Genomic DNA, 13,706 nt, shown 5'->3' with positions numbered 1-13,706 from the left:
TTATTTTTATTTTTTAGGATCTCAGAAACCCTTCAGTGGTCTCTCTTACACCCACCACTTTCAATGAACTAGTTAAACAGAGAAAGCATGACGAAGTCTGGATGGTTGATTTCTATTCTCCGTGGTGTCATCCCTGTCAGGTCTTAATGCCAGAATGGAAACGAATGGCCCGGGTACAGTAAAATAGCTTACTTAAATGTTATACTTCCTGAGAATGTTTCGTCAGTAGTTATTTTGAAACCAAGGTGATAAACCTATAACTAAATAATTTACATAGACCTGATTGAATCATTGAGACCCCACCACTATCCCTGCCTACTGAGTGAACCATCTAACACACTTCTGACCCAGATATTGCCAGTGTTAGCCCTAAGGTCATCTACATTTCCTGTTTAAATTTTTCCATCATTTTATGTTTAGAGTTTAAAAATAACTGTTTGCCCACAATATTGTGGGTCTTAAAAATAGCCAGCCATAGTCAGTAGGTAGGTGGTGCATAGCAATAATACAGGCATTCAGAAGGCTGAGACCAGAGGATCACAAAGCTCTTGGCTCAGTCTACATAACAAACAAGCAAAAGCTAAATAAAACAGAAAATAAGCTCAAACAGTAAAACATTTATATAAATTTCCTGCATGCAGTGTTAGAAAATGAATAAAAGCAAATTATTTAAATACTAGAATGGAAAATGAAATTAATAGTTTATATTTATCCCTCAGATCAAAATAAACTCAGAAGTAAAGAGAGTTATTGTATCCTAACATTTAAGATTATGTATTTTTTTTCTCTTTTGATAAAAATTTTGAATGTGAGTCAGAGACAGTGCTTACTTGAATTAGAAAAAAAAATTTTTTTTAAATACTAGATTATATTTTGGTTACTAACATTGAATTTTTGAAGTGCATATTTTCCCACATGGCAAATGAGCCAGTTATTTCATCTTCAGTAACTATGGAAAGTTCATAATTACAATATTATAGTGCTCAAATTCATTAGTTTAAATCTTTACCCATATTGTTCCTGTGACACTGACCAATAATAAAATACAATGACTATTTTCACAATGACTATTTAACACATACAAATGTTGTTGTGAGGGCTGTAGAGTTGCCTCATCAGTTAGAAGCACTGGCTGTTCTTGCAGACAACTCAGCACTCTCATCCATCTTTAATTCCAGATCCAAGGGTTCCAGTGCCCTCTTCTAGCCTCCAAGGGCAGTGCACACACATGGTGCACAAAATATAAGCAAAATATTCATACACATAATTTTTTTTACTTTAAAGTTAGAGATAATTGTATTTCAATCATTGGCCCATGTATTGACTTTTGTTCTTTTGTAGACATTAACTGGACTGATCAATGTAGGCAGTGTGGACTGCCAACAGTATCATTCTTTTTGTACCCAAGAAAATGTTCAAAGATATCCGGAGATAAGATTTTATCCCCAAAAGTCAAATAAAGCTTATCAGTATCAGTAAGTATTCTCTCAAATTTGAAGACATCTGTTACAATCCCTTGGTTATACAATTAGTATTTAAGTTAGTCCAACATATACATATTGTGAGGCCACCACTGGGTCAGCCCTCAGATGATGATGAGGGAACTGAACAGTAAAACTAGTTAAGTTATAGTCAAGATGCTGTGAGAGGAAGAACTAGTGTTTACTAAGTCCTTAAAGGCCCTGTTCTACCCTGTCCTGCATGGTTTGCACTAGTCTTTACTTTTGGTGGGGAGGAGTCATGTCCCCCTACTGATGCAGAGAAGGAACTAACCACACCAGACTCTGTAGCTACCTGCTAGGGTTAGGGTCTGAGACTTGAACCCAGGACTGCCCTAATGTCCACCCATTCTATACTATGTAGGTATTTAAAAAAAAAAAAAAATGATGATGATGATTAAGAAGTGAAATTTTGAGCCATGAGTTTCTTTTTGAAAAAATAAAAGAATGGGTTAATTCTTGGGAACTATGGGACGGGGGTGTGGATAAAAAGACTCATGAAAAATATATTTGAAGTCATGTAACTCTTAATTAATTACATTAATTTCTTAATGTGGAAAGAGACACTAAGTGACATTAACCAGTCAAGCTTATTTTTTTTAACTGCTACAATAAGTTTGTTTCTTGATCATATCAAGTAATAAGATAATACTATTTACAACTTCTATTTTTCCTTCTTTCAGTAGTTACAATGGCTGGAATAGGGATGCTTATTCTCTGAGAAGCTGGGGTCTCGGGTGAGTAATTATAAGGTATATTGTTGAATAACACTGACTCTAAGCTGTTTATCTTCTCATATGCATAGCTTTCTATGAGTTAGGATTCTAGCATTTAATATACTTAGAAAGAATAATGCTCATGAAGGTAGAAGCAAGCTTCTTTCCATCACTATCCTTATCTTTAACTCGGGAATGCTTATGGTTTCGCCATAGAATGCTTGCTTTGCTTTTGTGTAATGAGAAACGATGTTTGGTCCCCTTACTGCAGATTTTTACCCCAAGCGTCCATAGATTTAACGCCTCAGACTTTCAACGACAAAGTTTTAGAAGGGAAGACTCACTGGGTGGTTGATTTCTATGCTCCTTGGTGTGGACCTTGCCAAAATTTTGCTCCAGAGTTTGAACTCTTGGCTAGGGTAAGTATTGTTGTCTAGTTAGTTAAATAAATAAATTTTACTCACATGCATGTTTTAATAATTGGTTAGAACATTGTATATGAAATCTTAATTTAGTTCTTAAATATTATCTCTCAATTTAAAAAAAAAAAAATCTGTCCATATAACTGTAATCTGTCTTTCTTGAGACAGGTTTCTCTTTATAACACTGCTAACCTGGAATTCCCTATGTAGACTAGGCTAGCCTCAGACTCAGAGATCTGCCTGCCTTTGCCTCCTGAGTACCAGTATTAAAAGCATTTAATGACAAACTACAAGAGTCCTTGAGTGTGTGTGCTTATGTGTATACACACTGTCATCCTATAATTGTACTGCTAACCTAAGTTGGTCTCCCTGCTTGTGTTTACTCTAGTAGCTATAGGCCTCAAACCAGAGACAAGGGAGACACTGTCATTGTCCCAGAGCTGGAGAGGGTGGCATAAATCATATAGGACAGTGGTGATGGAAAGAAGGGAGATGCATGAAAGCTGCGAGGACAAGCAGAACTTTATGTGTGAAGTAGACAGGTGAAGTGACAGGAACTGAGGGCATGGCTAGCTTTGGTCTTGAATGACCACAAAGGGAAAAATTGAATTGCAGATAGCTTGTGTTTGAGGTACTTAGAGGCATTCACAAAGAGCAGTCCAGTAGAGTGGATTACCAAATTGAGGGAAGATTCATCTGCATTGATTCATATTCACTGAGGGCTATTGATAGTGAGAATACCCAAAGATGGTGCTCTGATGGCATGTACTAACCTCAAGGTAAAGAAGGAGATCCCTGTGCTGGAAAAGGGTGGGGCTGGGGAACTGTAAGTAAAGTCAGGAAAGTCAAGAGGTAGTGTGGACAGCAGCACACATAAAGATGAAGAAGTCCAGAAAGTGTCTATTGGTTGGATCAAGGAAGTCACTGTGGCCTTAAAGCTGTAGCACAAATAATAAAAACCCAGAGAGAGAGACTGGGGTTAAAGCTGAAGATCAGAGAAGCAAAGCAGGCAGCCACTAGCTGTCACCTCTGCCTCAGACTGAAAGGGCGATCCTGGCTCCACGAATCCTCAGCCTCCACTGCACTGAGCTCCTGTCTTATATTCCTCTCCAGGATTAAAGGTGTGTCATCCCAAGTGCTGGGATCAAAGAACTCTGTTTCTCTTTTAGACTGATGTACTCTCATGTAGCCCAGGGTGGCCTTGAACTCACAGAGATCCATCTGCCTCTGTCTCCCAGGTGCTGGGATTAAAGGTATGGCCACTACTTCCTGTCCTCTATGGCTAACTAGTGGCTTAGCTCTGCATTCTGATCTTCAGGCAAGCTTTATTTGTTAGTTTACAAACACCATTTCACTACATAAAGCTGTTCCAGTGTTGGGAATGATAATAACGGAAATTAGTTGCGAGTACATCACACATAAATCCTGATGGAGGGATGAAAAGGCAGATGGCAGTGTGCGTGCTGGTACTGAGAGGAGACCCCTTTGTGATCATCTGCAATGTATGGAAAAGAGGAAGAGTTGACCTTGACGATATAGAAAGTGCCATCTGACCTAGGTGGTTTAGATGGTATGAGCAGCCATGCACTACACAAAGAATGCCAATGAGGATTAAAGACAGATGTTTGGTTGTGGTGGGCTAAGTGAGGTGGCTGGGAGGAGGTAAGGGGGTCATGGTTAAAGCCTCAAGGTGCTCCTGAGAAAAGACTTTATGTCAGACAGATGGCAACTAATGGGAAGCTTAAAGAGCTTGGAAAAGTAGAAACAATCTCATTTGAATGGGAAGAATTAAACTGAGTTTAAACAAAACAAATCCTTAAATATATGAAGATCTGAAATATGTTATGTTGGATATATAATTGCCAAAATAGTTTATGCCAAAGATAAAATGTTGAGATCTGGGGATATTTTTTGTTGTTTTTCAGATGATCAAAGGAAAAGTGAAAGCTGGGAAAGTGGACTGCCAGGCTTACCCCCAGACATGCCAGAAAGCTGGCATCAAAGCCTACCCAAGTGTTAAATTTTACCGCTATGAAAGAACAAAGGTATGTACAGGCTTTTGCTCCTTGCCTTGCTTTAGCAGACCAAGCTCAGAATGATGTGTGGGAGACAATTTTTTCTAGCTTCTGGTTCTCCGGTTTCTCCCTTCATCTTGTAAAAGTACTTACGTACTGAGACATCTTCTTTTGCGATGGATGGTGGGATCTTTCAGGGTTTGCTGGTCTGCGTGCTTTCAGTTGCCTTACAGACCTGGTGCTCTAGGAGTAGGAAGAAACCCAGCCAGACATTAATATGTGTTGTCTCTGGGCTGTAGCATTCAAAGTCATTATTTTGTGAAGTTCTATATTTCCTAGTTTTTAATATATTGGTTGCTTTTTTTTTTTTTAACATGTTCCCTTCCAAGAAAAAAAGAATTGAAGGAAACTATTTGATAATGCTTTTGAAATAGCCTTAGAACTGAGCCTTTTTTGAGGAATATTAACTAAGCAAATACTCCTTTGCTTTGGTTATAATTGTTTTGGGACACTATTACCAGTATGCTTTTTCTTCTTTGTCAGTTTGGTTTAATTTCTGCGTTAGGTAACTCGCTTTGTAGGCCAGGCTGGCTTTGGACTCAGAGATCCACCTGCCTCTGAGTATTGGGATCAAAGACATGCACCACAGTGCCTAACTGTGTTAGGTTTTCAGTCGAAGAAAATAAAGCTCTACCAAAATCTCAACAAACCAAAGTCTGTGATCACTGGCTCAAAAGTTGGCATCTTTCACCTGACAAAACTGAAACCACATATCACTCTTCCTAGCTACAGGAAGGTGGTTTTAACAGAACTGTGATATTTTAGCAAGGCTACTTATCCCTTTTTAAACAAGTGAAGGCACATTTTTTTTTCCTGTTGTTACGGTGTAAGAAATTAATGAACTAGGATGCGAGCTTGATGGAACACTTGTCTTTGTCTTCGTGGTTTTTACTTTGTAGAACTGAAAGCTAAACACTCACCCTCCTCAGGTCAGTCTTCTGTATATATACACCCACCAAATAAAAGTCTTTGAGATCAGTGAAGCGTTTTTCCTAGAAATCGTTTTTGTGTTTCCATAATGTTGCTCATATGAGTCTGGGCTAACTGCTTTTGCAGCATTATGTACTTGAAACTTGAATTTCAAACAACTTTGGAACAAAATAATGTTAAGGCGTAAGTAGGCAAGCTTCTTGTGTGGAAATGTCATGTTTTGATTTAAGTACTTAAAAGATAACATGAGTGTTTTTAATTTTAGAAAAGTATTTGGGAAGAGCAAATAAATTCCAGAGATGCAAAAACTATTGCTGCCTTAATTTATGGAAAATTGGAAACTCTCCAAAGCCAAGGAAAGAGAAATAAGGTAAGAGCCAGGCCTACAAGTGAATGGCAGTTTGCCAAGGTGTATTCTTAGTATGCATTCCATGAAGAAATGAACATTCAAAACATTTCCACTTTGGAGAAATATGACAGCCAAGATTATATCCTCTAGATAATGAAATGCTTGGAAATTTGTATATTCATCATTTAACAAGAAAATGACCAAATTTGTTCCATAAAAAACTTGGACTCCAATGTACATAACAACATCACTCATACACCAAAATAGGGAAAGATAAGTCACCTACAAAGAGACTGGATAAGCAGAATGTGGCATATCTGTGTAGTAGTCTTGTTAACATAAAAATGAAGAATGCATCCATGCTACATGGTGAATTTTGAAAGCATGCTTACTTGAATGAAGCCACATATTATATGGTTCTGTATATGTAGAATGGTTAAAAAGCAGATTAGGGTTGGCACAGCAGGGTGAGAGTAGAAATTGCAATGGCTTTCTAAGAGTAAGGAGTTTGGTTTTGAAGTGCAGAAAATGTTCTGAAAATGGGGGTATAACTCCTGAGTATACCACTGAACTTTCATTGTGAACTATGCATGCTGGGCTTCTTGGTATACACCTTTAATCTCAGCACTTAGGCAGAAACAGGCAGATCTCTGAGCTTGAGGCTAGCCTGGTCTACATAGTAAGTTCCAAGCCAGCCAGTAGTAAAGTCCTGTCTCTAAAATAATTTTTTTATAAAGAAAGTTATACAGTAATGTTATTAAAAATAGTGATATGGCTAGTAGTTATTTAAATGTTGTTTAGTGTAAATAATATATTGGATTATTAGCAGTAAATAAGACTTCAATATATTTTAGATAGCAAAGTTTCTTTTGTGCTTGGTATAGGGGGAAAGGGTATTATACCATAATCCCTTGCTCCTAAGTTTGTGTTTGCCCATCCAAACTGCAGTTTGCCTGTTGCTCTCTTCTGGCCAATTTGTTTGATGTCCTTTGAGTCTGCTCTGAGAAGCAGACGCTGTGAGTGTTGGTTGCTATGAGTAGGATCTAATATAGTCATATATATGTATATATATGTATATAGTCTGTTCTTCCTAACACCGGAGGAAGAACAGAACAGGTACACACAGCCTCTGGAGAGGGTCAGGCTTTGTGGAACCAAGTTCTGTGTGGCAGTTAACTGGAGACCTAAGTGGGAAAAGACTTATAGAGCCTACCGTGTTAGCCCCAACATGTTATCCACATCTAAGGGGAGAAGAGATGTGAATCCATGTCTTCTTAGTGTCTTGAGTGAACATTGCTAATGATTTGGTTATTTTTAATTTTTTCAAGTTATTTTAGAACAGGATTTTTACTATGTTAAATATTTTATTTTTGGTTTTTCGAGACAAGGTTTCTCAGTAGCTTTAGAGCCTGTCCTGAAACTCACTCTATAGACCAGGCTGGCCTCAGATTCACAGAGGTCTACCTGCCTCTGCCTCCTGAGTGCTGGTATTAAAGGTGTGTGCCACAACAACCCAGCTAGTTAAATATTTTAAAATTCATTATTACTCATAAACCAAAATACCATAACTGAAATTAAGATAAAGAACATACTAGATATCATTTAGTGTCTTAGTTTCTTCACTGTTGCTGTGATAAAATACTCTGACAAAAGCAACTTAGGTTTTAAAAAAGTTACTCTGACTCACAGTACAGTGACAGTCCATCCACCCTAGTGGGAAAGGCATGCGGGCAGGGGCTTGGAGCAGCTGATCACATCATAGCCAGTCAGGGAACAGTGATGAATGCACGCTACTCCTCAGTGCCCTTCTCCATCTTACACATCCAGCGTCCCTGCTAGGAAATGACACTGTCACAGTGGGAAGGTCTCCCCATCCCAGTCATGGAATCGTGATAACCCCCATGGGCATTCACAGAAGCTTCTCTCTGGGTGATTCTAGGGTCTGTCAAGTTGACAGGATCACATCTGTCACAACTAACCATCACACTTAGAGAGTATGATACTCTTAATTCCAATACCTACTGTGTGCAGGCAAGAACTATGACATTTCCATTGTTAATTAAGCAGGGAGTGTTTTGTGTAATACTACATTCAGTAAGAACATTGAGTATTTGTAAGAAAGTAAAATATTGATTAGCTTGTAATAACTTTCTCTGTTAATCACCTTTACATTGATACAGGATGAGCTCTGATGATGTTGAAGAAAAGATACTGTAATAAAAAGGAATCTGGAAAATGACATCAGAAGATCCGTTTTCCAAACATTAAGATGCTCTTGAGGAAACAGATGCACGTGACCTCGGCCTTGCAGTTGTCCTGTGCAGACTGAGCACCTGTGTGATGCTGCCTTCTGTAGACACTTCCTGTTGAGAGCCTGGCATTGCCATCTGAGCCTGGAGGCCACATATGGTTCCTTGTTGTTGTTAATCCTTTTAGAAATACAGATGCCATTCTTAGCTCAGGGCCATACAGAAATACTCCCTAGGCCAAGTCCAGTCCAGGGACTAGTTTGCTGACTACCAGAACTGATGTTTGGACACCTGGCTCTACATGTGGGTCTGTTAGCCTCATACTGTACAAAGTGGATTTGGGTTTTTGTAATTTTATGATGGACCTGAAAGAAAGTGACTTGGTTTTCAGTCACCCCTTCTAAAAACTCTGCCTCTGACCATATATTTTATTTTGACTACTTTCACAATATGGCAAAATAAAAATGCACCCATTTTTCATACTCTATACTAGTATATATACAGAGGTTCTTTTGTTTTCTTGTAAGAGTTGAAGAGATGTTCTTAACTTATCATAACAGTGAATGTAAAAATCTTGTAAACTATGATCTCTAGAACAAAGTAAGGAAAAGTATTTACAACAATTAAATGGACAGTGTAGGAGTCACAGATAGAAGTTCCTAGAGCCCCATGTCTTAATGGGCACCCGATCTTGTTTGCTTTCATAAGTATATTCCTACTGATGGTTTTGTTTGTTTTGTTTCAAATGTCTTCCTAATATTTACACATTTGCCTTCTGGGTTCTCTGTTTTGAACATTCACATTGCTTTGGTTTTTTTTTTTTTTTTTTCCCATATTTCTATGACTTTTACTCCTGTCCAGTCTTCACAATTCAAATAGGAATAATAATTTTAGATTTATTTTAATGTGGCTCATGATGATACGGTTATCAACTATTCTTGTCAAACACTATCTTTTGGGTAAAGTATTGCCATAACACCTGAAGTTGTTTTTACTAAAATCAAGCACATGATGGACTCTTCCCATTTGTCAATTGTTTGAACTCAAAGGGTCACAGGGTTTCTCCTGCAACTCAAAAAGCAGAGTGACCTACAGTTTGATTCTCTCATAGTGTGTGAGATGGTCAAAGGACACCAGTGAATAAAGACAAATGATTTTTCTAAAATTCTTTTGAAAATCATTGTTGTTTGGAAGATTTTTTATCACCTTATCATACTCCCTAGTCTGTCTTCATAAAGGTTATGTCCTAGGTTATGATATATGGGAAATCAGTGCCCCTTCTTTTCAACTGTAACCCATTCAGATTCTCCTGTGTTTTTTTACTCAACTCCCAGACTCAGATCCTGTTTTGTATATGTGAGCACACAATGCAGTTACCGTTCCTAACCAACTTCTTGAATCATGACTAATAATGGCAAAATCTTTTCATATATTGCACTTTGAAAGCCTAGAATTTCTTTTTAAATGGCTTGTTTATGTGAAATTCCCCAAATGGATGCCTAATGAAGTCTTACTTAGTAAAAGAATACTAATGTACTAGTTGGGAGCATACTGCTGTACTGGGCAACAGATGTACAAGAGAGCCTATAGGCTCCTCTCCTGTCACAAACTATAAATAGTGGATAGGTACTTAGATTACTGCCTGCAACTACTGCCTATACTAGTTGGTAAACATTTTATAGGCAGTAAATTAAACAGCAACCATTTTTTTGTTGTTGTTTAAACTGTATACTTATGGCATGTCTGCTGCAACTAGTACCTGCTGGACATCACCTTGAGTTCATGTTATACACTCTTAACAGTGCTGCTGGATCTTCCAAAACTGGCTGGCAGATTGATGTTTGAGTGAGAATACCTCTGAGGAGCACCACATGTAGAGTGCTGTTTCCCTCAGGAACACCATTCTCATCCTAGCGTACCAGAGCAAATTCTGTTAGGCAGACTGTGTACAGCCAGTTAGAATCTGTCTTTCGGGCACTTGGGTTATTAATATCATTTTATTCAAGACTGTATCACTATAGGGGCTGGGGAGATGGCTCATTGGGTAAAGCACTTGGCCACTCAAATTTAAGGACCTGAGAACCCTGCTAAAGCCAGATGAGGTGGAAGTGTACTTATGATATCCAGCATTCCTGTGTGAGACTGGAAGGCAAGCAACACTGTCTCAAAACAAAGCAGAAGGCACAAACAAATGTTCAAGGCTCTCCTCTGCTCTGAACAGGAATGCTATGGCATGCATGCGCCTGTACATATGCACATGAGATTTTAAGACTTAATACATAGAACAAATGAAGTGATAATTGTGTGATAATTATTCTGAAGTTTAAATTAGTTTTTTCCCTACAGTTCTCACTCAGTAGGAATTTCTTGGACATGCAATTGTTTAAAAGATATGCTGTTTCTTAAGGAACAGTCTTTGATGATTCGTAATGGCAAAGAATTTAATGAGAGGATAGTGCAACGGTATACGGCAATCTACTCTTGGTCCTTTAAGTCTGCCAGCAAAGCTAAGTACGTGTCTAAATTAAGTCAAGTTCATTCCATCCTGACCTAGAAACAGTACAAAGTGTGAGAGGATGTATCTTGAATTTTCCCAAATACCTGCACAGCAATGTTAATTCTGAAAGTGAGAATCGACCCATTACACATTCTGAAATTCTGAAAATGCACCCAAGTTTGTTTAGTGAGTAAGCTTGTGCTTTTATGTGGTAAAATTTAGACCAAGTAAGTATGTTTATACTTAGAATGTGCATGAAAATTTACTGGCCCAAATCTTTTTGTTAAAACACTGGGCTTGGCCAGGCATAGTTGTGTTTGCCTGTAATCCCAGCACTCAGGAGGCAAGAGGATTGCCATGAGTTCAAAGCCATTTAGGTCTACATAATGAGTTCTAAGCCAGGGCTGCATGTGATACTCTTCAAAATCCTAAAAGCAGAGGCTGGAGAATGGCTTAGCTCTGCTATTCTAGAGGAACCTGGGTTCGATTCCTAGCACCCATGAAGCAGCTCACAACTGTGCAATTCCGGTTCCAGGGTATTCAGTACTCTCTTTTGACCTCTTGGACACCAGCGCGTCCAAGATACACACTAATATCTGCAGGCAAAACATTCAAAAACTAAGTTTAAAAAAAAAAAAAAAAAAAACAAGCTAGAGAAATGACTCAGTAAAGTGCTTGCCACACAAACAAGGAGCTGAGTTCAGATTCCTGACACCCATGTATTAAAACCTTGGTGCATTGGTATACACTTGTAATCTTGGTGGTGGCAGAACCCTGGAACTTGCTGGCAGCCCATCCAGCTGAATTGAGCGCCAGGTCCTGAGAGACACCCTGTCTCAAAAGGAAGATCAAGAGCAATGGAGGAAACCCCCTGACCTCAGCCTCTGGCTATCACATGTCTGGCACGAGTGTACACTCAACTTCAAACTGTATTTTACTGAGATTCTGTCTTGAGCTTTCTTGCAAATAACTGGATAGATTTGTTGGGGAGGTCATGACCCAGAACTGTGGCCAAAAGCAAACCTGGCTTCAGTATCTGACCCAGAAGTACTATGGCAGTCACTCAGTTGCATTGACTGCATTACCTAGGAGCATGTCACCCTGGAAATGCTTGGCCTCATTGTTAACCACCATGAACTAGTTGAACTATACATAGTGCTCTTCCAAACACAGCTGCTTTTCTGAAGATTAATTTCAACAGGTATTTTTATAAAATAACTAAGTATAGACTTTGGAAAAGGTGAGTAAAGGCATGTTTTAGCTATAAATAACTGACTAATTGCATATTATATGTCAATGATCAAGTAAAAGGAAAATTAAAAGGAGAAACACCAAATTCTTGGTGGCAACATCAGCAACTGTTAGTAGCATTAACTAGGATGTGGTTTGGGAGCCAGATAACCAGCAAAGGATTCTATATATAAAGTATTTATTCCTGGCCATTAGGCCATTAGATTAAAAATAAACAAATGTAATCACACATCACAGTTGAATAATGTCAGGGAGCTTAGAAAGACAATTCATAAAACATCTGGCCTTGCATTGTCAGCGGTGGAAAGTGGGTTATTTATCAGACATTTAACAGCAATATTTCATGTGACTTACTGTAAACACTGGGTATTACTTGAAGATACTGTCTGGGATTTGTTTGTACCCTTAGCCAGTCACTGTCTCAGGTCACTCAATACTGTGATAAAAGGCCCATAATCTAGATCACCATATCAAGACTTAGGAAACTTAATTTACCCTGTATCAAATTAGGTACAAAATAAAAGAAGTATTTTACTACAAAAAAAAGGCACATTTTAGAATTGATCTTGTTTTTAATAAGCTTACAATATCTTAATTAGAAACAATTCATTGTCCTGTTTGTAGCCATCTTTAGAAAGGCAGCCATGTCCTCTTTAACATCTATCACTGGCTCAGCCATTACTATTTTTTAGCGCAGGGGATGGTACCCATGGCTGTAGCACTCATTCTCGCTGTGCTCCAGCCATGTCTTTATAATTCTTGGCAGATTCAGGGCTTAGAGCATGATCTCACCCACAGGTATACATGTGTATTTTAATTAGAAGTGTATTCTAATTTTAATACAAGTTACTGTGCTAATAATTCATCTGTGATAAAAATTGTTTGGTAAATTACAATTTCATATGTGATAGTAGCTGTCCTGTCTAAATACAAATACTTCATCAGTCACAGAAACAGAACAACAAAATACTAAAATCCATATCAAAATGGAAAAAATAAAACAGCCAGAGTGATAAGAAGAAAACTGGAAAAATACCACAAAACCTGACTTCAAAATACTCTGTAAAATCATAGTAATAAAAATAGCATTGTACCAACAAAACTGGCAGACAGGTCAGTGAAAGAGAGGGCCCTGAAATTAAATGTGGATAATTTTCAACAAAGACTTAAAGAACATACAGTGGAGAGAAGAGTGTCTCCCTTAAATCCTAGAAAAATTGGATACACATACAGAAGTACAGAATTCTATCCTTTCCTTTTTCCATACCAAAAATCAATTAAAAACCTAAATGTAAAGCCTCAAATTTTGTAATTATTGTAGGGAAATGCAGAGGGAACACTTTGGTATATGAATGATTTTGTAACTAAGATGCAAAAGGAACAAGCACAAATAGGTGAAATTATACTCCACTAAAAAGCTGCATGGTAAAGGAATAATTCCAAGAAAACTTTATAGAACATGTAAGTACAAACTTCATCTAAGTAAGATCTTAATGTCCAGATTATAAAGGATGGAAGTGTAACCTGTCTGTGAAGTCAACAAGTAAAAAAAAAAAAAAAATTTCTTTTGCTCAGCCTCACTAATGAAGTGCAAACCAGACCAAAGATCACAAGGGACACACACCTGTTCCAATGGCTGTCATCACAAACAGAAGTGTTGTGGCACACATGAGACATCCTTCAGCTGTTAAAAAGGAAAATGGAGACCTGTCTGTGGC

At 38.0% G+C, this 13,706-nt stretch overlaps 1 protein-coding gene across 1 annotated transcript in view; it reads left to right on the top strand.

Annotated features, from left to right (window-relative positions):
• Positions 1-9,405, top strand: part of Dnajc10 (DnaJ heat shock protein family (Hsp40) member C10) — a 40,939-nt gene extending 31,534 nt beyond the window's left edge. The window contains exons 17-23 of the mRNA XM_027420072.2: positions 18-173; positions 1,342-1,475; positions 2,183-2,236; positions 2,487-2,634; positions 4,563-4,682; positions 5,908-6,012; positions 8,172-9,405. Coding sequence (XP_027275873.1) covers positions 18-173; positions 1,342-1,475; positions 2,183-2,236; positions 2,487-2,634; positions 4,563-4,682; positions 5,908-6,012; positions 8,172-8,183 — 729 coding nt within the window. The 3' untranslated portion in view covers positions 8,184-9,405. The remainder of the gene's footprint in view (positions 1-17; positions 174-1,341; positions 1,476-2,182; positions 2,237-2,486; positions 2,635-4,562; positions 4,683-5,907; positions 6,013-8,171) is intronic.
• Positions 9,406-13,706: the final 4,301 nt, after the last annotated feature.

The sequence above is a fragment of the Cricetulus griseus genome, chromosome 6, assembly GCF_003668045.3.
Source record: "Cricetulus griseus strain 17A/GY chromosome 6, alternate assembly CriGri-PICRH-1.0, whole genome shotgun sequence".
Classification (NCBI taxonomy): Eukaryota; Metazoa; Chordata; class Mammalia; order Rodentia; family Cricetidae; genus Cricetulus; species Cricetulus griseus.
Note: the sequence above shows the minus strand (reverse complement) of the source record. Positions and strands in the feature narration are given on the sequence as shown.